The sequence below is a fragment of the Mesocricetus auratus genome, unplaced genomic scaffold, assembly GCF_017639785.1.
Source record: "Mesocricetus auratus isolate SY011 unplaced genomic scaffold, BCM_Maur_2.0 Super-Scaffold_100007, whole genome shotgun sequence".
Taxonomy (NCBI): Eukaryota; Metazoa; Chordata; class Mammalia; order Rodentia; family Cricetidae; genus Mesocricetus; species Mesocricetus auratus.
Window position 1 is genome coordinate 63,378,733 of NW_024429191.1, and position 20,618 is coordinate 63,399,350.

The 20,618-nt window shown below is 38.6% G+C and overlaps 1 protein-coding gene across 2 annotated transcripts in view; it reads right to left on the minus strand.

Moving 5' to 3' along the window:
- The window catches only part of Usp32 (ubiquitin specific peptidase 32), a 123,023-nt gene that overhangs the window by 93,799 nt on the left and 8,606 nt on the right, over positions 1-20,618 (minus strand). For both annotated transcript variants that reach the window (XM_040749385.1, XM_040749383.1), the window contains exon 2: positions 6,734-6,861. In XM_040749385.1, the coding sequence (XP_040605319.1) occupies positions 6,734-6,861 (128 nt within the window). The remainder of the gene's footprint in view (positions 1-6,733; positions 6,862-20,618) is intronic.

The following is a 20,618-nucleotide window of genomic DNA, read 5'->3' on the forward strand; positions in this document are numbered from 1 at the left end:
TACAGCCATAACTGGAATATCACTATCGTCCTCTTCAAAGTTCAGGGAACACTACAGACAAAGAAGTAAAAGATCACATTATCCAAAGGAAGGGATAGAATGTATACCATGTCTTCTGGTCATAACATAGCCTAAAACTCTCTTAGCTGTGGTATGTTACACAAGATTGTGCCAGTCAATATTTCATCATTGGAGATGACAAGGGATTCCCAGGTCCTGAAGATCAATATGCAATTAATGGTTGCTTAGGAGAGGAATAGTAATTTTCTTCAGTGACATCGTCACTGTTAAGTTGCCAATGCTCTTGTAGGTAACCCTAATTAAACTCATTGATTCACCAAAACCAAAAGTACTAAGGTAGGAAGCTGGAGACAGACTCTGCTGCTCTTACAGAAGATCCAAGTTATGTTCGCAGAAGCAATATTGGATGACTCAAACTGGCTGGCTCACAACTGCTTAGAACTCCAGATCCTGGGGACCTGACACCCTCTCCTGGCCTCCACAGGCACTAAAAAAAGCACACAGGTGTACATACTGATAAGCATACACACACATACACATAAATAAAAAGTAAATCGTTAAAAAATCATTAAAGAATAAGAGGATGGGGATAGAGAGATGGCTCAGTGGTTAAGAGTACTGACTGCTCTTTACAGGACCCAGGTTCAATTCCCAGCACCCCTATGGCAGCGCACAACTGTCTATATTCCAGTTACAGGGGATTCAGCACCCAGGGTCAAGGTGCCAATGCACATAAAACAGAAGATTGCCGGGCGTTGGTGGCACACACCTTTAATCCCAGCACTTGGGAGGCAGAGGCAGGTGGATCTCTGTGAGTTCGAGGCCAGCCTGGTCTACAGAGCGAGTTCCAGGACAGCCTCCAAAACAATACAGAGACACCCTGTTTCAAAAACAAAACAAAACAAAACAACAAAAAAAAAAGATTAAAAAAAAAAAAAAAAGAGGACTAGCTGGCTGGTAGTGGCTCTCTGTGAGTTTGAGGCCAGCCTGGTCTACAAAGTGAGTTCCAGGACAGCTAAAGCTGTTACACAGAGAAACCCTGTCTTGAAGGGAGGGAAAAAAAAAAAAAAAAAAAAGGAAAGGGATCAGTAAGAACAGCAGGGGACAAGAGAGCATAATGGGAGGTGAATGATCAAAATACATTACATACATATATGAAAAATAAGGACAGAATCCATTATTGCATATAATTAATATATTCTAATAAAACTTTATTAAAAATAAACATACAGGCTGGGAGTAGTGGCCCACTTTAATCCCAGCACTCGGGAGACAGAAGCAGGCATATCTCTGTGAGTTTGAGGCCAGCCTGGTCTACAAGAGCTAGTTCCAGGACAGTCAGGGTTACAATGCCCACCTCCCATTGAAAAAAAAAAAGCTAACTTGATGAATTTAAGTGTCAACTAGGAGATACTTCTGGGCTTGTCTGTGACAGCATTTCCAAAGAAGTCTAACTAAACAGAGAAGAGACACCCTGAAGGTGGTCTGTACCACACTATGGCCTAGAGACCTGTATTAAATAGAAAGGGAAGACAACTGAGCACCAATACTCATGTCTCTCTGCCTACCACTGACTGGAGACACAATGTAAACAGCACTCTCATACTCCTGTTGCAATGTTTTCTCCAGCATAATGACCAGGACCTCTTTCAATTATAAACCAACAAAAACAAAGCAAAAAAATAAAAAAAATCAAAACACTTTCCTTATATTTTTGATTGTGAGTCTAGCTTTTAACGGCTGGGGGGTAGGGAGCTGAGAAAAAGAGAAGGGAACAAGAGGGGAGTGGAGGACATGGGGGAACAGGAAGGTTGAGTCAGGGGAAGAACCGAGGAGAGCAGGATGAGAGATACCATAACACAGGGAGTAATTAAAGGTTTGAGGAGAGATCTGGCACCAGTGAGATTTCCAGAGATCTACAAGGATGACACCAACTGGCAAACTAAGCAATAGTGGAGAGACTACCTTAAATGCCCCTACCTAATAATGAGTTTGACAACTACCTTATATGCCATCCTAGAACCTTCATCCAGTGATTGATGAAGGCAGAGACAGACACCCACAGCTAAACACTGAACTAAACTCCTAGAACCCAGTGACAGAGAGGGAAGAGTGATGAACAAAGGGATCGAGACTGGGCTGGTGAAACCCACAGAAACAGGTGACCTGAACAAGGGGGAGCTCTTGGACCCCAGACTGATGGCTGAGAGGCCAGCTTGGAACTGAACCAGATCCCCTGAATGTGGGTGTCGGGCCTAGACAATCTATGGGGTCTTGGGTAGTATTTATCCCTGGCATACAAATGGACTTTGGGTGCCCATTCCACAATGAAGGATGCTCTCTCAGTCTGGACTCTTGGGGGAGAGCCTAGTGCCTTTCCTGAGAGAAATGACAGACTCTGAAGATTCCCCCATGGAGAAGAGCCTCACCCTCCCTGGGGAACAGAGTGGGGATTAGGTGAGGGTCTGGAGGGCAGGAGAGGAGGGGAGGGAGAGGGAGCTAGGACTGACATGTGAAGCAAGTTTGTTTCTAATTTAAATTTTAAAAAGGCCTGGCGGTGGTGGCGCATGCCTTTAATCCCAGCACTCAGGAGGCAGAGGCAGGCGGATCTCTGTGAGTTCGAGGCCGGGCTGGACCGACAGCCTCCAAAAAAATACAGAGAAACCCTGTCTCGTAAAACAAACGAACAAAAAAACAAACAAACAAACAAATAAATAAATAAAACACTTTCCTTCCTTAGGTTGCTTCTTATTGAGTACTTGGTCATATCAACAGAAAAGTAACTAATACTGCTCACTAATGGCAAACCGTTCAAGGACATTAAATGAATACCTTACTCTCCCTTCAGATATATGGGTTAGTAAGAGCTTAGTATTGTTCCAACAAATTATTACAAAAATAGTCTTGACCTTCAGAAAGAGAATGGAAGAGGGAAAAATGCAATGAAAATTAGTAGGAATTATACTTCATAATTATATTGTTTTGTTAAAACAATAACAAAACTCTTTTTAATAGATGGATTTCCAAGTATCAGTAAAATAAAGCTGCAACTGATTTCTCTGGGGTATCCAACACACGCATGCATGAGCTAATCTGGGGAAAGCTCACTAAAACAATCAGAGAGTATCAATACTAACATCTTGGTTGTGGTATTATTAGACTTTTATAAAATATTACCTTAGGAAGAAACTGGACAAATTTTTAAGAGACTTATCTTTATTTTCCTTTTTTTATAACTGCATGAAAATCTACTTATGCCTTAATTAAAATTTTCCATCAAAATAAATTTAAAGCAACCTTTAGAATATTTGAGTAGACATACAAAAATATTTTAAGAATGGTGACATTTATATTAAGTGTATTCAAAATAGTATATTCTTCCTATGACTAGCCTTAATAGCTATTTTGACTAATGGTTCAATGTTGGGGAAGTCCTATGTATATGTCAATAAAGCACTGCTGGCCAATAGGAATCTAAATAGGTGGGACTAGGAGTCCAGGAGGATTCTGGGAAGGAGAAACACAGAGAGTCAAGATGTAACACCATGAGGTAGGAAGCCCAGAACTATTCTCCGGTAAGAGAAATACTTAGGTTAACAATTATGGGGTAATTACTTAAGTCAGAGCTAGCCAGTAAGAAACAAGCAAGGCCAACGGCTTCATAATTAATATAGCCTCCTGTGTGTTTATTTGGGATTGATGCGGCTCTAGAACCAGGCTGGCGGGAAGGCTTCTCATAAGGAAAAAGCTTCTCTTTACAGTTCAAAGCAAAGGAAAAGCAATACACATAGAGCAAACATTTAGCACTAGCATTTATCTGAAAAGCAATATACTTTTCCAGTTAAAATCTAGACACAAGATCTGAGGATGTGGCTCAGTTAGTTGGTGGAATACTTGCTTAGCATACCCAAAGTCCTGGGTTCAATCACCAGCACTGCACAAAATTTGGCAAGTGTTGGGGATATGAGCTTACTGGTAGAACACTTAACTAATAAATACAAGGCCCTGGGTAGAATTACTGCAGGCAGGCAGATCTCTATGAGTTCAAGACCAGCAGGGTCTACAAGAGCTAGTTCCAGGACAGCCTCCAAAGCCACAGAGAAACCCTGTCTCAAAAAAACCAAGAAAAAAAAAAAAAAGATATAAAGGGCCATACAGAAATCTTACAATAAAATATAATATCTAACACCAATCGTGAGTCTAGTATTTTGATTTCCCAATCACCTAGTTTAAAACCTGACAGGGGACGTCCTTCTGTATATATTTTTCTCTTATTGGTTGATGAATAAAAAATAATGATTGGCCAGTAGCCAGGTAGGATATAGGCAGGGCTACCAGAGGAGAACTCTGTGGGGAGGATACAAAGAGAGGCGGACAGAGAGACGCCATGTAGTTGCTACAGGAGTAAGAGGTCCGGACATTCTCTGGTAAGACCTGGAAATACTTAGATTAATAGAAATAGGTTAATAATTAAGACAGCTAGCCAGTAAGAAGCCTGTGTCATTCGCCAAACAGTTTACAATTAATATAAGTCTCTGTGTATTTATTTGGGACCAAACTGCTAAAAGCCCTGGAGGAAAAGAAACTTTGTTTACAGTAACCTGCCAGGAATTGGGAGTACTCCTCTTTCAATGACCATGCCTTGAAAAAGTCAGTTATTAACTACTTTAACCAGATGGTTTTTTTTCATAGTTCCAATTTATAATAACTAGAAAAGAAATTATGCTTCAACTTTGCCAAAATTTAAAAAAATATTTATTTTTATGTACATGGTGTTTTGCTACATATATTCTGTATACTAAGAAATCATGAAGGTCAGAGACTGCCTTCACCTCGGATTGCTGAGATGAGTTTCAGAAACTTAAGAACCCTCATGTTCAAACCTGGATTCCCTGGAAAAGCAGTCAGTGCTCTTAGCCAATGAGCTGCCTCTCTGACCCCATAAATCTTTTGTGGTTGGCCTAGAACTTCCTATGTAGTTCAGGATGGTATTGAACTCAGAGAAATCTGCCTGCCTCTGCCCTCTAAGTGTTGGGATTAAAGGCTGTACGCTTTTGTACTGTAGCAGCCCTCAAGACAAACTTATTAAGGGAAAGCAAGAATATGAGGAATAGAAGCTCATACTAAAACAGAGTCCAAACAGGAAAAATGCTAATGCTGCCACAAATCTAAAATAATGGCAGAACAAGAAATATACAGCCAGGTGTTGGTGGCGCACACCTTTGATCCCAGCACTCGGGAGGCAGAGGCAGGTGGATCTCTGTGAATTCGAGACCAGCCTGGTCTATGAGAGCTAGTTCCAGGACAGCTTCCAAAGCCACAGAGAAGCCCTGTCTTGAAAGACTAAAAAAATAAAAAATATATATATATCCAAAAAATATATATCATATCAAGGAAAAAAATGCAATATCTATTATATAAATGACAAAAATATGCAGCATAGTTTAGAAATATAATTAAATAAGCAGATGTGATTTATTTGCTATTTTTTGTTTGTTTGTTGTTTTTCGATTTGGGGGGACTGGGTTCCTTTGTGCAGCCCTGGCTATCCTAGAACTAGCTCTGTAGACCTGGCTGGCCTTGAACTCTACCTCCCAATTACTAGATTTAAATGCACGTGACACTAAAACCCGAAAGAATCCCCCCATCCTCACCCCAGGGTTTCTCTGTGTAACCCTGGCAGTCCTGGGCTATTTTTATAGTAAAGTTTATTTTTTAAAAAAATTTAAAGCAAAGGAGCTGGAAAGATGGCTCAATAATTAAGAGGACTTGAATTTAATTCCCACACCAACATGGTGGCTATAACCATCTACAACTCCAGTTCCAGGGAATCTAATACCCTATTCTGGCTTCCACAAGCACTAGGCACATAGGTGGTGCATATACATAGGCTCAGGCAAAATGTTCATACGTATAAAATAAAATAATCTAAAAAACTGCTAAAAATAAAAAATAAAGCAGAGAATTAGGGTTCCATATGTCATGTCAAGCTTAAAATTCCTATTATAGCTTTTAATGTTTTATAAATTTTACTTGGTCATATTTAGAAAAACAATACATCTATGTATGTTACTAAAAATAATAAACATCATTATTAGAAAGAGAATGATTACAAGCTTAGCATATTTAAACATTTTGGCACAATTTAAGTAAGAATTTAAGTAAGTTCCAATAAGCTCTTATTTCATTTACAAGATTTAATTTTACTGACTCAACTCCATTCAATACAAAATCTATAAAACATACAACAAAAAATTAATGTCAGAGTTGATATTTAAAATAAGGAGAAAATCATGTAAACTGTCCACAATTATATGCACCAAAAATGCAAACCTGTGGCTCTTCAGTATTCTCATTCAACCTTTAAGAATACAATACAGTTAAGCTAGAACCTGTTGCTTATTCAGCAAGAAAAATAACTGTGAAGAAGATGAAATCTTTTAAGAGGATACTCTTGCAAAATTTTAAAAGCAAAAAGACAAGAACACAGGGAGAGTGTTTTAAGCCTGTATACCCAGCTTTCAGGAGATGAAGGCGTGAGCTACACAGTGAGTTAGAAGCCAGTCTGAGATATGACAGACTCTGTCTCAAAACAAAACATTTAATTAACAGAAAAAGCATTAAAATAGTTTGGAAAATAAAAAAATAACTTTGAAGAAGAAATTTGGCATGGTAGACAACTATGAGAGGAACCCAGCACCATAAAGATTACCTCAGCAACTTTAGGAGGCACTCCATCCCCAAGCACTTCCCTGATGAAGCAGTGCTGACTCATGTAATAAGAGAGTCCACAGGTCCTCTTGAAGGCATCTTTGAGTCGTTTCAGCTCTACATCTGTAACTACAATTCAAAAACAGAAGATGAGTAAGAAAACAGAAAGGAAAAGGCTTTCAAAGCACAACTCTTCATAGTCAGATGAGAGCATATACTTTTTTTTTTTTTTTTTGGTTTTTTGAGACAGGGTTTCTCTGTGGCTTTGGAGGCTGTCCCGGAACTCACTCTGTAGACCAGGCTGGCCTCGAACTCACAGAGATTCGCCTGCCTCTGCCTCCCGAGTGCTGGGATTAAAGGCGTGCGCCACCAACGCCCGGTTTGAGAGCATATACTTCTAATCCCAGTATTTGGAGGCTAAAAGAAGAATGGAATCTGAAGTCAACTTGAGCTACATGGCAAATTCTATGCCATGTCTTTTTTAAAAAGGTCCAGACAAGGTAGCACATGCTTTTAATCCCAGAGGCAAAGGAATCCTCTCTGAGTTCGAAGCCAGCCTGATCTACACAGAGAGTTTTAGGAAAGTTAGAGCTACACAGAGAAACCCTATCTCAAAAAGCAACAAACTAATAAATATAAAAATATTAGCAAATAATTCTTTTAACTAAGTAAAGGAACCTAATGACATTTAGTCATAATTCTAACATTCTCAAACCTAGTCTGTAAAATAAAAAAATCAAAATTACTGACACAGTATTTTCAAAATCTGGTGCTGGCCTGGTGGTAGTGGTACATGCCTTTAATCCCAGGACAAAGACAGGCAAATCTCTGAGTTAGAGGCTAGCCTGGTCTACAGAACAAGTTCCAGGAAAGCCAGGGGTACACAGAGAAACCCTGATTTGAAAAACAAACAAAAAAAACCTTGGGGCTGGAGAGATGGCTCAACAGTTAACAGTACTTGATGTTCTTTAAGAAGACTATAGTTCTACTCCCAGCACCCATACTATGTCTCACAACCACCTGTGCCTCCCATACCAGAGGATATGACACCTCTGGCCTCCTCAGGCACTGCACAAATTTGGCACACAAAGATACATCCGGGCGAAACACACATACACTTAAAATTTTATTTTAAATAAAAAGACAAAGCCGGGCGGTGGTGGCACATGCCTTTAATCCCAGCACTCGGGAGGCAGAGGCAGGCGGATCTCTGTGAGTTCGAGGCCAGGCTGGACCGACAGCCTCCACTACAGAGAAACCCTGTCTCGTAAAACCAAAAATAATAATAATAATAATAATAATAATACAGTTAAATAAAAAGACAAAACCTTAACATATGCACACAAATTTCAGGCCAGGGAAAGTAAAAAAAAAAAAAAAAGCGCATGTTCAAACAGACAGGTAAGCTGCATAGCATTAGATTCTGGCATCAGTGCTTTCTCCATCAGCATATGCATTTCCTTTGTAACAAAAGCACATTATTTGTACTATGAGTACATATCTATCTTGTAGAACACAGTCTCCAAGTTTAGATTCTTGCCTGTCAAGTGACTCACAATCTTATCTGTAATTCTGGCTCCAAGGGGAGTCAATGCCTTTGGTCTCCTTGAACACCTGTATTCACGTGCAAAACACCCACACACATACTATTTTGATGTAATTATGAACATATATTTATAATTAGAATATATATTAGTAAATGTATAATGAATATACATTCAGAACCAGGCTGGAGAATTAAGAGCATTGTTACACAACTGAGAGGAAGTTCAGATCCCAGCACCCATACAATAAGCTAGGTGTGGTCCCACATATTTTTGTAACACTGCAGTCAGTACTGGGGTGGACAGAAAAAGAGGTTCATTGGGGCTTTCTGGCCAGAAAAAAATGTTGAGGTCCAGGTTCAGTGAGACCCGACCATAAAAGAGCAAGGCAGTAGTGGCAGAGAAGGGCATGTGACACTCTCCTCTGGCCTTTGCACACACAGAGGTGAGCACCCTAAACACAAGTAGGGGTGTTACACATAGCTCCCTCTCCCTCTCCCTCCCTCCCACACACAAACACAAATATCAAAAAAAAAAAAAGAATTTTTTTAAATTATGCATCTTTCACTTTGGTGAGATGGTTTGGTGGGCAAAAGTGCTTGCTGCAAAAGCCTGGTAACCTTAGTTTGATCTCTGTAATAATGCAAACAAAGGTAGAAGTAGAGAATCAATTCCATAAAGTTGTCCTCTGACCTTGACACAGGATGTGGGACACAAGCTGCATGCCAACACATATCATGCATGGGCACTATCTTTGTTTGGCTTCTATTACTGTGATAAGCTACCATGACCAAAAGGAACCTGGAGAAGAGGGTTCATCTGGCCTATGCTGCATCATCAAGGGAGGACAGGACAGGAACTCAAGGCAAGAACTTGGAGGCAGAAACTGAGGCAGAGATTATTGGGGAATTCGACTTACTGACTTGACCCCATGGGTTACTCAATCTAATTTTTTTTATATATTAACTCAGGACCACCTTCCCAGGATAACATCACCCACACAGTTTGCTAGGCCCTCCACACCAACCATTAATCAAGAAAATTCCCTACAGGCTGCCCACAGGCCAAATTAATGGAAGCATTTCTCAACTGAATTTTGTCTTCCCAGACAACCCTAGCTTGTGTCAAGCTAGCAACAACAACAAAGAAAAATTAAGACACAAACAGTAGCAATAAAACAAATTAATTAATTAAAAGAGAAATGAACATTCTTCAATATTATGTGTTCAATAGAACAATCGCAAAGGAGGCACAAAAAATGGTTGCTCTGGCTCATGCTAGAAGAAACAAATGCAGAGGGGGATTACATTAATTTTTTATTGTTATTTATTTTTGATTTTCGCGAGACAGGGTTTCTTTGTGTAGCTTTGAAGCCTGTCCTGGAACTAGCTCTGTATGCCAGGCTGGCCTCAAACTCAAGAGATCTGCCTGCCTCTGCCTCCTGAGTGCTGGGACTAAAGGTGTATGCCACCACTGCCAGACATTTTTAAAGATGAAGCCATATAAAAGGGTAAAGAGCATACCAAACAGAAAGAACACTTTACTTCAAAGTGTGAAGTTAAATCATGCCACTACAGCAAAATAAGGTAGGCTTAAGCAAAAAAAAAAAAAAAAAAAAAAAAAAACGTTGGGGGGAATGGTAAGCACTACAACTACGAACTGCAAAAGTCAAGTTTACTCTACTCTGTCACCCAGGAGGGAGGGATACAATCAGCTACAACCCAGGAAACTCTAGGCCAATTAGAAACAAGGCACCAAGTGCAGAACTCTTACTCTGAAACAGTGCAGAGGAGAGAACAACCTGGAACAAACACTATTACAAGAGGAAGGCCAGCTAAGTATGGGATATGCCCAGACAGAAAAGTCATAGACCTGAACCTGTTCTGAAAATAGAAACAGTTTAGAGCAATATGAAAGCAAAAAGAGTAAGTCAAAATAAAGGTCAACTGTAGTAAAGACCCGTGGAAACCTCAGGAATTACACTTGCTTTTTAAATTCTTGTGCTTAAAGCTTAAAAAGGTTTGCTGGGAGTCTTCGGGTATAGAGATAATCACAACACTGGATAAAAAAGCATAAAACTGAAAGAAACCAAAGTTTACAATATCTAAAAAAAGAAGAAAATAGAGAGAGGAAAAGGATGGTGAAGAAAATTGGTAGTGAAAAGTACAGTGAACTGAAAAATATGGTCTCCAAAGGCCAGAAAGACATTATTCCTGATAAGCAGTCGCAAGGTAGAAAGGGCCAACAAGATAAAGATGGAAAGGGCTTGGCACACAGCTAATCACTCAATACATGTTTGTAATATGTAGGGATGGTTCCTGGTTCAACAACATGTAAGGCAATGATTAAAAAAAGGAAAAAAAAAACAATGTGATAATTTGAATAGTTACCAAAACACAGTTCATTAGAAACTGTACTAACACCTACAATATACCAACTATACTTTGATTTTAAATGTGAAAATAGAACATAGAACAAAGCTCATGTCATTAATTATAGTAATTAGAGAGAAAATTTTCTACTAGAACTATTAATATTTCTTCAAGATACACAACTCATCAATGGCTTTACTAACAAATCAATCTGCTGCTGATCTAGTGGAGACAAAAGGAAATTGACTATTAGAATATAATATGGCAAGTTCCACTGCTGGTTACAAATTACTTGAAAAACTGTTCAGTTTTGTTCATTATGTTTGGGGTGGGACTACAGCTCACTAGTAGAGCATTTGTCTAGCATTCTCAAGGTCCTGGGTTAAATCTTTTATGGGTTCAATCACTATGAAATGATAACATCAAACTGATGATCAACAAATTTATTCACTAATAATGGAGGATAAAATGCATAAGGAGACCCTTTAAAGTGTTTATAATAAATGAACAATGTCCATCAACAAAAAGATCAAAGTTACTACACAGGCTCAAAATATTTTAGACATTAAAATGTTTCCATCAGTCCAAATATACTAAAAATAAGAAAATTTATTTACTCAAAATATTACACCAACATTTAATCAATCAGAAAGTGCATAAAATGTTCACTGGTTTGTCAGGATGGTGGCTCACACCTGTAATCCCAGCACTCAGAAGGGAAAGGCAGGTGGATCTCTGTGAGTTCAAGACCAGCCAGGTCTACAGAGTGAGTTCCAGGACAGCCAGGGCTACATAGAGAAACCCTGTATTTAAAAAAAAAGGGGAGGGCTCACACTAGACATGGTAGCAAATGCCTTTAGTCTTGACATTTGGGAGGCCAAGGCAAGAGGATCTGGAGTTAAAGACCAGCCTGGGCTATACAGCAAAATACCACACACAGATCAAAAGTTCTGGATGGAGGAGAGGCTCAGGGGTAGAATGCATTCTTAGTATGTACTGGGCTCCACTCCACTAATACAAGGGGATGAGGGGGAAGATGACACTAAAGAGCAAGAGCAAAGGTTTATCTGTTAATTGTGCCACATTTACTAACTACAGTTTAATCTAGACCTAGTATTACTCTAAGCATAAAGTACGTCTATTTTCTATGTTTATTATAGTTATCTACAAATGAGACTTATTATCATAGTTACACAGAAGTCATTTAGAAGCCAATATACACACATCTTACAAAGACTACCTTATAATAGGAGAGTGAATACAGTTTCTTATATTTAATTCATTAATCAAGCACAGGACTGGTGAAGACTTCACTTAATCCAAGATTTCCTTAGAGGATACTTCTTCTTTTGAAAATACATAGCCGAGTGTGGTAGTACACTGTAGACCCAGTATGCAAATGCTCACAAGTCCAAGGCCAACCTGGTCTACATAATGAATTCCAGAACAGGCAGGGCTACATAGTAAGACCTTGTTGGGTTTTTTGTTTGTTTGTTTTTAAAGGGGCACTTCACAATTTTGTTGGCTAGTCATTTCTGTTACAAAAGTTACTCAAGCCAGGCATGGTGGTGCATACCTATCATCCTAGCACTGGGGAGATACAGGCAGACACATTAGGAGTTCAAGGCCATCCTGGGCTAGAGTGAAACCTTAGAAAAAAACAGAATAATAATGAAGAAGATGATGATGGTGATGTAAACTAAATACATTCAAGGTAACCTACATAGCTACATAAAATGCTGCAAAAAAGGAATAGGTAAATGCATCTGTCGAATCATAATGGCAACAGTACGTTGAATGCATGGGAGCTACAAAGATAAAGTATGATCCTAGTTTTTAAAATGTCAGTACTTTGAGTCTTATTCCAAGTCAGCCACTGTTACACCATTATTCTGGAAATTCCTCTTTTCTTCAAGTATGCATACACTGTGAAATAATCATTATCATTTCAATAGTTCTTATTCTTCCACACAACTACAATCACCTGACTGAATATTTAGAACTGATGCCCAACACCCCGCCCCCAACCAAAACATCTAATTCTTTAGCAGGTGTGTCCAAACTTTTGACATTGCAACACAATGCGGTCACCTACAAAGTTCATACTCAAAAATTGTGCAATACAGTTACCACAAGCATTTTCCCCCACAAGAACACATAACTGTACAGTAAATTTACAAATTTGTGATGGGCTTCACTCACAGCTACTCTGGGAAGTGGGTTGGACATACCTGCAGGCTGAAATAGCATTAGATTAAGGCACAGCCACTGTGCCAAAGATAAAACAACAGTTAATGATTTCCATAATGAAGTCTACTACCTAACAAGGAAATAAACATGCTATTTGTGGGAAAGAAAATGAAAGATTTAAAAAGAAAAAAGATATAGTTAGGAGTTTTCTCATAGGTTTTTTGTAGATGTTATTAAACTATTTTTTTATTTTATGTATATGGGTGTTTTGCCTGCAAGTATATCTGTGATGTCTGTGCAAGAATTTACACACATTTATATCCTTCCTTCTATTTCATTTTTAAGAAGTCATTTACCCAGCCGGGCGTTGGTGGCCCACGCCTTTAATCCCAGCACTCGGGAGGCAGAGGCAGGCGGATCTCTGTGAGTTCGAGACCAGCCTGGACTACCAAGCGAGTTCCAGGACAGCCTCCAAAGCCACAGAGAAACCCTGTCTGAAAAACCAAAAAAAAAAAGTCATTTACCCTAAATTCCCCTTTCCCATTAACTTCACTGTTAACTATGATCTTTGACAAGAAAACCCAATGGTTATAATCATCTATATACAACTCAAAATTACATAGTTTTGTAAAGAAAGCTACAAAGGACAATACATAGTTTTGAGGAAGCAGGGACCAGAGTTTCACTTTGTAGCCCCAGCTGTCTATAGCTTCTGAGTGCTGGAATTAATGTAATGGTGGGCATCATCACACCGGCCAGATACATCTCCATCAATGACTATGGAAAGAGGGTCTAATTGTTTACACTGTGCTAGCTAAGCCCACAATTTTCAAACTTAAAGCTAATTCCTTGTATCTAATTTTGGTTTGGCAATCATGAATGTTTCCTATAATTCTCAAAATTCACCCAAGATCCTTGTTGAAAGGATAACAAGGTTCATAACAAATCTGTGAAATTTAAAGCAACATAAAAGTACATATCAGTCATTAATATTAGACAATATGTTAATGAAATTTTGAATTATTCTTTCTATGCAAAATAGAAATAACTAGAATTTATAAGCATCCTCCTTGGTAAACTTGATGAAAAGAAAACATATACTGCCATGTGGTGGTGACACATACCTTTAATCCCAAAGCACTAGAGAAGAAGAGGCTATCAGATCTCACTGAGTTCGAGATCAGCCTGATCTATAGAGCGATTTCCAACACAACCAAAGCTACACAGGGAAACTGCCTCAATAAATATATATATATAGTCTCATTTCTTTTTTTGGTTTTGTTTTGCTTTGCAGACCAGGAATACCTCAAACTCACAGAAATCTGCATGCCTCTGCCTTCCTAATGCTGGGATAAAAGGCGTGCTCCACCACTTCTTACCACTACAGTATTTCAGAAGAAATAACTTTGGAAAACTTATGTCTCTGTAATCACTACATCTAATATTTGACAGGAAAAAGTGGCTTATAACTATTAATAGTACTAATATAAAACTTCTAAAAAAAGCTTTTATGAAATAACCAATATACTACTACTTTTGATACCAAAAGCAATTTTGAAAGAATTATTCACATGGATAGGAGTCAGATATCAGTAAGTCTACCTACCTTAAGGAAATTCACACTGACACTGTCAAACTGATCTCTTCTTATTTTGTATGTGCTCATGTGATAACCAAGCTTGAGTATTAAGTCCACATCAGGACTTGGTAAAAAATAAGAAATGACTGAATCTCAATTTTAAAATTAAAACTATATGTTGCTTCCTAGCTCCAAATCTGAGTATCTAATAGTAATGCTATACAGTTGGCCCTCAAAATCTGGGCTGTGCATGTGAGGATTCAAACAACAATATATTGAAAATAACAGAAAAATGAAAGTCTATCTAACAAACATGTACAAACTTTTTCTTGTCATGGTATATTAACTAAACATCAAGCATATTGTATTAGGTATTATAAAATCTACAAATGAGTATAAGTAATCAACAACTTAAAGTTTACAAGAAGGGGGCTGGATAGATAAGAGGATCACTGGGGATGGCCCTCAATTTAGTTCCAGGTTCAGTAGAAGACCATCTCAAAGGAATAAGGCTAAGAGTGATAAAGCAGAACACTAAACATCCTCTTCTGCCCACAGTGAACACAAACATAGGTGTGTTCATTTCCACACAAACAGATCAAAACAAGAAAGAATAAAATCACACATGGCTTTAAAAAAGATTTTAAAAAATCAGGAATTAAATCTTGCCATCAAAAACAGTCAGTCCAGGGATTTACAGTCTTTGCTGCATATACTATTCTGTACTTGTCAACAATTTCCTCACACCTATATATGCTTCTACACACAACCTCAAGATGGCAACATTCTGAAGTTCTATTACATAAAAGCAAAAGTGTATAAACTACCTGTGGTGGCGCAAGTCTTTAATCCCAGCACTCAAGACGCAGAGGCTCCTTTAAAGTTTGAGGTCAGCCGGGCGTTGGTGGCGCACGCCTTTAATCCCAGCACTCGGGAGGCAGAGGCAGGCGGATCTCTGTGAGTTCGAGGCCAGCCTGGTCTACAAGAGCTAGTTCCAGGATAGCCTCCAAAGCCACAGAGAAACCCTGTCTCGAAAAAAAAACAAAAAACAAAAACAAAGTTTGAGGTCAGTCTGGTCTACATAGCAAGTTCCAAGCCAGCCAGTGCTGCGCAGTGATACCATGCCTCAAAAAAAAAAAAATAGTACTTTAAATAAAGTAAAAATGTATAAACACTTTACAAATAACCAAAGCAGAACAAAATAATTAAAATAAGGAAGTATGGACTTGAGGTTATGCAATGCCAAGTTTCTCTGAGAAAAACAACTTTCTGGTGCAAAACTATATATAGATGAAAGCAATTTATATCTAGATCTGGTGAAAGACACTTATTTCACTCAGCACTTTGAAGGTGGAGCCAAAAAGATTAGAAATTCATGACCATTCTCAACCACATTAAATTCTAGGACAGCCTGAATTATATAGCACCCTATCTCAAATAAACAAGCAAACAAAAGGTCACAGAATACATGTTGCATAATAAGAACTAGTATGTAAGGGATGGAGAGATGGCTCAACAGTTAAAAGCACTGGGCTGCTCTTCCAGAGGACCCAGGTTCAATTCCCAGCACTCATATGGCAACTCACAACTATCTGTAACTCACAGTTCCAGGGGACCCAACACACTCACACAGATACAAATGCAGGCAAAACACCAATGCATATAAAAGTAAATGAAATTTTTGGGGAAAGTGTTTATGTTTTTTCTGGTGTTTATTTTTTGTTGTTGTTGTTGTTATTGTTGTTTTGAGACAAAGTCTTAACTATATAACTTGGCCTGGAATTGGCTATGTAAAACAGGCTGACCACAACTCATAGAGATCTGCCTGTCTCTGTCTCCTAAGTGCTGGGATTACAAATCATGAGAAACCATTGGGCCAGGGAACATCTGCTAGTCTTGAAAGGATCTATGAGCAAGTTAACAAATTTTAGGTTTGACATAAGAATACTAAACAAAAGCAAATAAAACAACAAATATTATTTCCAGGGAAAAGATGAACTATAAAGTAATCATAGCTTGCTATATAACTTTGGGTGTGAATTACATATACATATGCCATATACATGGTCATAAGGTAAACACTGAATACTTAAAACTAAAACTACCATGCCACTATTGTTAAAGGAAAACGGAAGTAGCACAGAATAAAGAGAAATGAAAGCTATATTCTTATGCTTCTAAGTGATAAGTCAACATCTCATCTAAATAGAAGCAATATCAAACATCAAAGTTCAACTATAAAAATATACAATTGTCTCCTCAGAAGGGACAGGAAAATGCCAAGGAAGATTAGAAAACAGATTCTCATCAAAAAAAATTTTTATTACTACTGTATATGTCTATGTATGATAGGGAAGGGGGTAGCCAGGCGGTGGTGGCGCACGCCTTTAATCCCAGCACTCGGTGGCGCACGCCTTTAATCCCAGCACTCGGGAGGCAGAGGCAGGTGGATCTCTGTGAGTTTGAGGCCAGGCTGGACCGACAGCCTCCAAAACAATACAGAGAAACCCTGTCTCATAAAAAAAAAAAAAAAAAGAGAGAGAGAGAGAGAGAAAGAGGTAAGGGGGTATGTCCTAGAGAGCCTAAGGAGATCAGGTGACAACCTGCTATGGGATGGCACAGGCTTATAAATCCACCACTGGGGAGATAAAAACAGGTAGTCAGTGAGTAACTCTACCTCAAAAATCAAAGAGAAGGGCAAGCATTCCTCAGTGGGTTAATGTGCCACTCACAAGACTGGTGGAAGAACGGAACAGGTTCCTACAAGCTGTCCTCTGTATTCCACGCATATACAGGTAGCCCACACACACACACAACCAAACAAATAAATATAATTTTAAAATAAAAAGGGAACAGCCCAACAAACATGAATATGCAGCCAAGAAACTGATAATGATCAGTCTGAATTGAATATAAAGAGAGATTTGGAAAAAATAACTTGAGCATAGGAATGCTGAATTGCTGCCTTTCCAAAGACTCTTAGTATACAGCCAGAGGAACTTAGTGAAAGTATATTGATGTAAGTGAGTTCTGTGGTTAGAGCAAAAGAAGGTGGGAAAGAATGAAGGTGACAAAAGGTGGCAGTGCTGGCACAAACAACATTAAAGGAACTCTCAAGTATTTTGCAACACTGAAGGTGAAAATAAGACAATCTAAAGAGCTTGGAACAAGAGAGAAGGCTCAGTGATTAAGAGTACTGGCTGCTCTTCCAGAGGAACTGGTTTGATTTCCAGCACCCAAAACAATGTGTAACTCCAGTTCTAAGGTGTCTGACACCTTCTTCTGGACTCCTCAGGCATCAGGCACACACATGGTACACATTATACACATGCAGGCAAAGCATCCATACACATAAAATAAAAACAGAAAAATTAATCTTAGAAGCTAATCAAAATATAGGAAGGTACATGGAAATCCATCAAGATAGAAAAGACAATACATATTATTTTAGATTTCAAGACAAATGAACACAAATCAGATATGGTAACTCAGTCTCAGTGCTGGGGAAACTGAAATATATTACTTGTTCCAGGACAGCCTAGAATCTATAGTCAGTTCCAGGCATGCCTGGATCACCACAATGAGACCTTGCCTTAAAAAACAAAAATAACAAAAAGCAAAACCCCAAGCAGTATTTACATTATCAACAGATTTTTTTAATAAAACACTTTAATTCTGATATTTTCAAGTACATTATACTCTAAAAACAGTATTAATTTCCCTATACATTTGTAACCATTCTTTTTTTGGGGGGGAGGCTCAAGACAGGGTTTCTGTATGGCTTTGGAGAATGTCCTGGCACTAGCTCTTGTAGGCTGGTCTTGAACTCACAGAGATCCACAGGCCTTTGCCTCCCCAGTGCTGGGATTAAAGGTGTGCACCACCATTCTTAATGCTTTCAAAAACTTTTAGAAGTCAGTATAGGATAATAGTAATTTTTCTCTTTGATTACTATAACTTTGAATGGCCTCAGATTACAAGATCTTTTATTCAATCCCATACTACTATGCAAATCAACTGACTATATAATATAAATGATTTTAATTATTGCATTTTACTTGTTTTGTGTATGTGTGTGCTATAGCACATGTATGTAAATCAGAAGATAATTTTAGAGAATCAGTTCTCTCATTCCACACTGTGGGTCCCAGAGAACAAATGCAGGTCTTCAGGCTTGGCAGCAGATATTTTTCCACTCAACCATCTCATGGCCCAATTTTGTTGGTTGTAATTGAGACAGAATCTATGTTGCCCAGGCATAGTCTCAAACACTAGATCTTCCTGTCTTAGTTTCCCAATACTGTAATTTCAAACTTGGAGAACTACAGCAGTTGCAGGCAGAAGCAGGCAGAGTTCTGTAAATTTGAAGCCAGCCTGATCTATCGAGTGAATTCGAGGATATCTAGGACTATTACAGACTATTACAGAGAAATCCTGTCACAAAACAAACGAACAAACAAAAACTCCTTTTAACTTTTATAGTCTCTAAACCAGCAACACATTGGTCCTTACAACAAATGAATTAACAATGGTTAATTTCAGAATTCATGAAAAATATAGTATAAAAGCTAGATGCTATCAAGTGTATACATTCACAAAAATAAATATAAGGCTGTCTTTTGGGAAGGAGGGAGGATTTTGGTTTTTTATTGAGATACATATGGTCCCAGGCAAGTCATAAAACAACAAAACCTTACCTCTTGGGGTTGGAAAAATGGATCAAAACAGGAACACTGGCTGCCCCTGCAGGGGACCAAGGTTCAATTTCCAGCACCCACCACATGGTGCCTCACAATTGTCTGTAACTACAGTTCCAGGGGATCCAACATTCTCTTTGGTCTTCATGTGTACCATAGACACACACATCGCTCAAGGACATACATGTAGGCAGGCTATCCATACACATTAAAAACAAAAAACTTTACCTCCTACACATCTTTTCCAGAAAGCTATCAAGTAAATTCTAGTCAGGTGGTGGTAGCTCATGCCTTTAATCCCAGCACTCCGGAAGCAGAGGAAGATGGATCTCTGTAAACTCAAGGTCAGTCTGGCCTAGAGTTCCAAGATAGCCAGGGCTACACAGAGAAACCCTGTCTCAAAAAACCAAAGTAGCTCTACCACTGAATGCATCAAGAAAGAACTAGAGGATACACAAAACAGAAGATACAACTAAAGAAAGTAAAGACAAACTCCAGGAATTTGGTGAAGGAAGACCCCAGGATAGCACAGCAGCTATATTCCAAGTATAAAGGCATTTGGAACACATGGGAACAGTCCAGTGGTTACAATAAATAAAGGTATTTGTCAATGATGATGTGAACATGTGGAATTTGGGGGGATTGAATTACAGTAAAGAGAAACTTCAATAAAGAAAAAAACAAGACAATTAATTAAGGAAGTATTTAAAAGGCATTTAAGTGTAAAGGAAAAGTAATTCTGTAAGTTAAACTGCGTAACTCTGAAGAACACCAATAAAGGCCCACTTTTATACATGATGACACTGATCTAACAAAAATACAATATATATAAAGATGACAAAAATAGGAAGATGACAAAAATAGGAGGATAGGAAGAATCTGAGAGAGTGGTACAGTACAATGGCTGAATCTTCATAATTAGATCAATAAATGTATCATTTTGAATTACAAAGGTGGGCTGAAGAGATGGCTCAGCGGTTAAGAGCATTGACTGTTCTTTCAGAGGACCCAGGTTCAATTCCCAGCACCCATATAGCAAATCACAACCTTCTTTAACTCCAGCATCCAACACCCTCACACAGACTTACATGCAGACAAAACACAACGCACACTAAAAAAAATAATTTAAAAAATGAACTACAAAGGCAAAGACCAAATTAAGAAACAGGGCTAAAGAGATGGCTCAGCAATTAAGAGTACTGTCTGTTCTTTCAGAGGTCCTGAGTTCAATTCTCAGCACCCAAATGGTGGCTCACAACAATCTTCAATCTCATGGGATCAGATGGCCTCTTCTGGTGTGCAGATAGATGTACATGCAGACAGAACATTTATATACATAAACTAAATAACTCTTTTTAAAAAAACTGGGCTGGCTTTCTTGCTGATCACCTGGGGCAGACAGGACTTTTCCTGTCTCCCTCTTCTCTTCTGTCCTCTCTCTGTGTCTCTTTACCTCTTTTCTCTTCCCTTCCCCCTCCTCCCCTTTCTAATAAAACTTCTCACT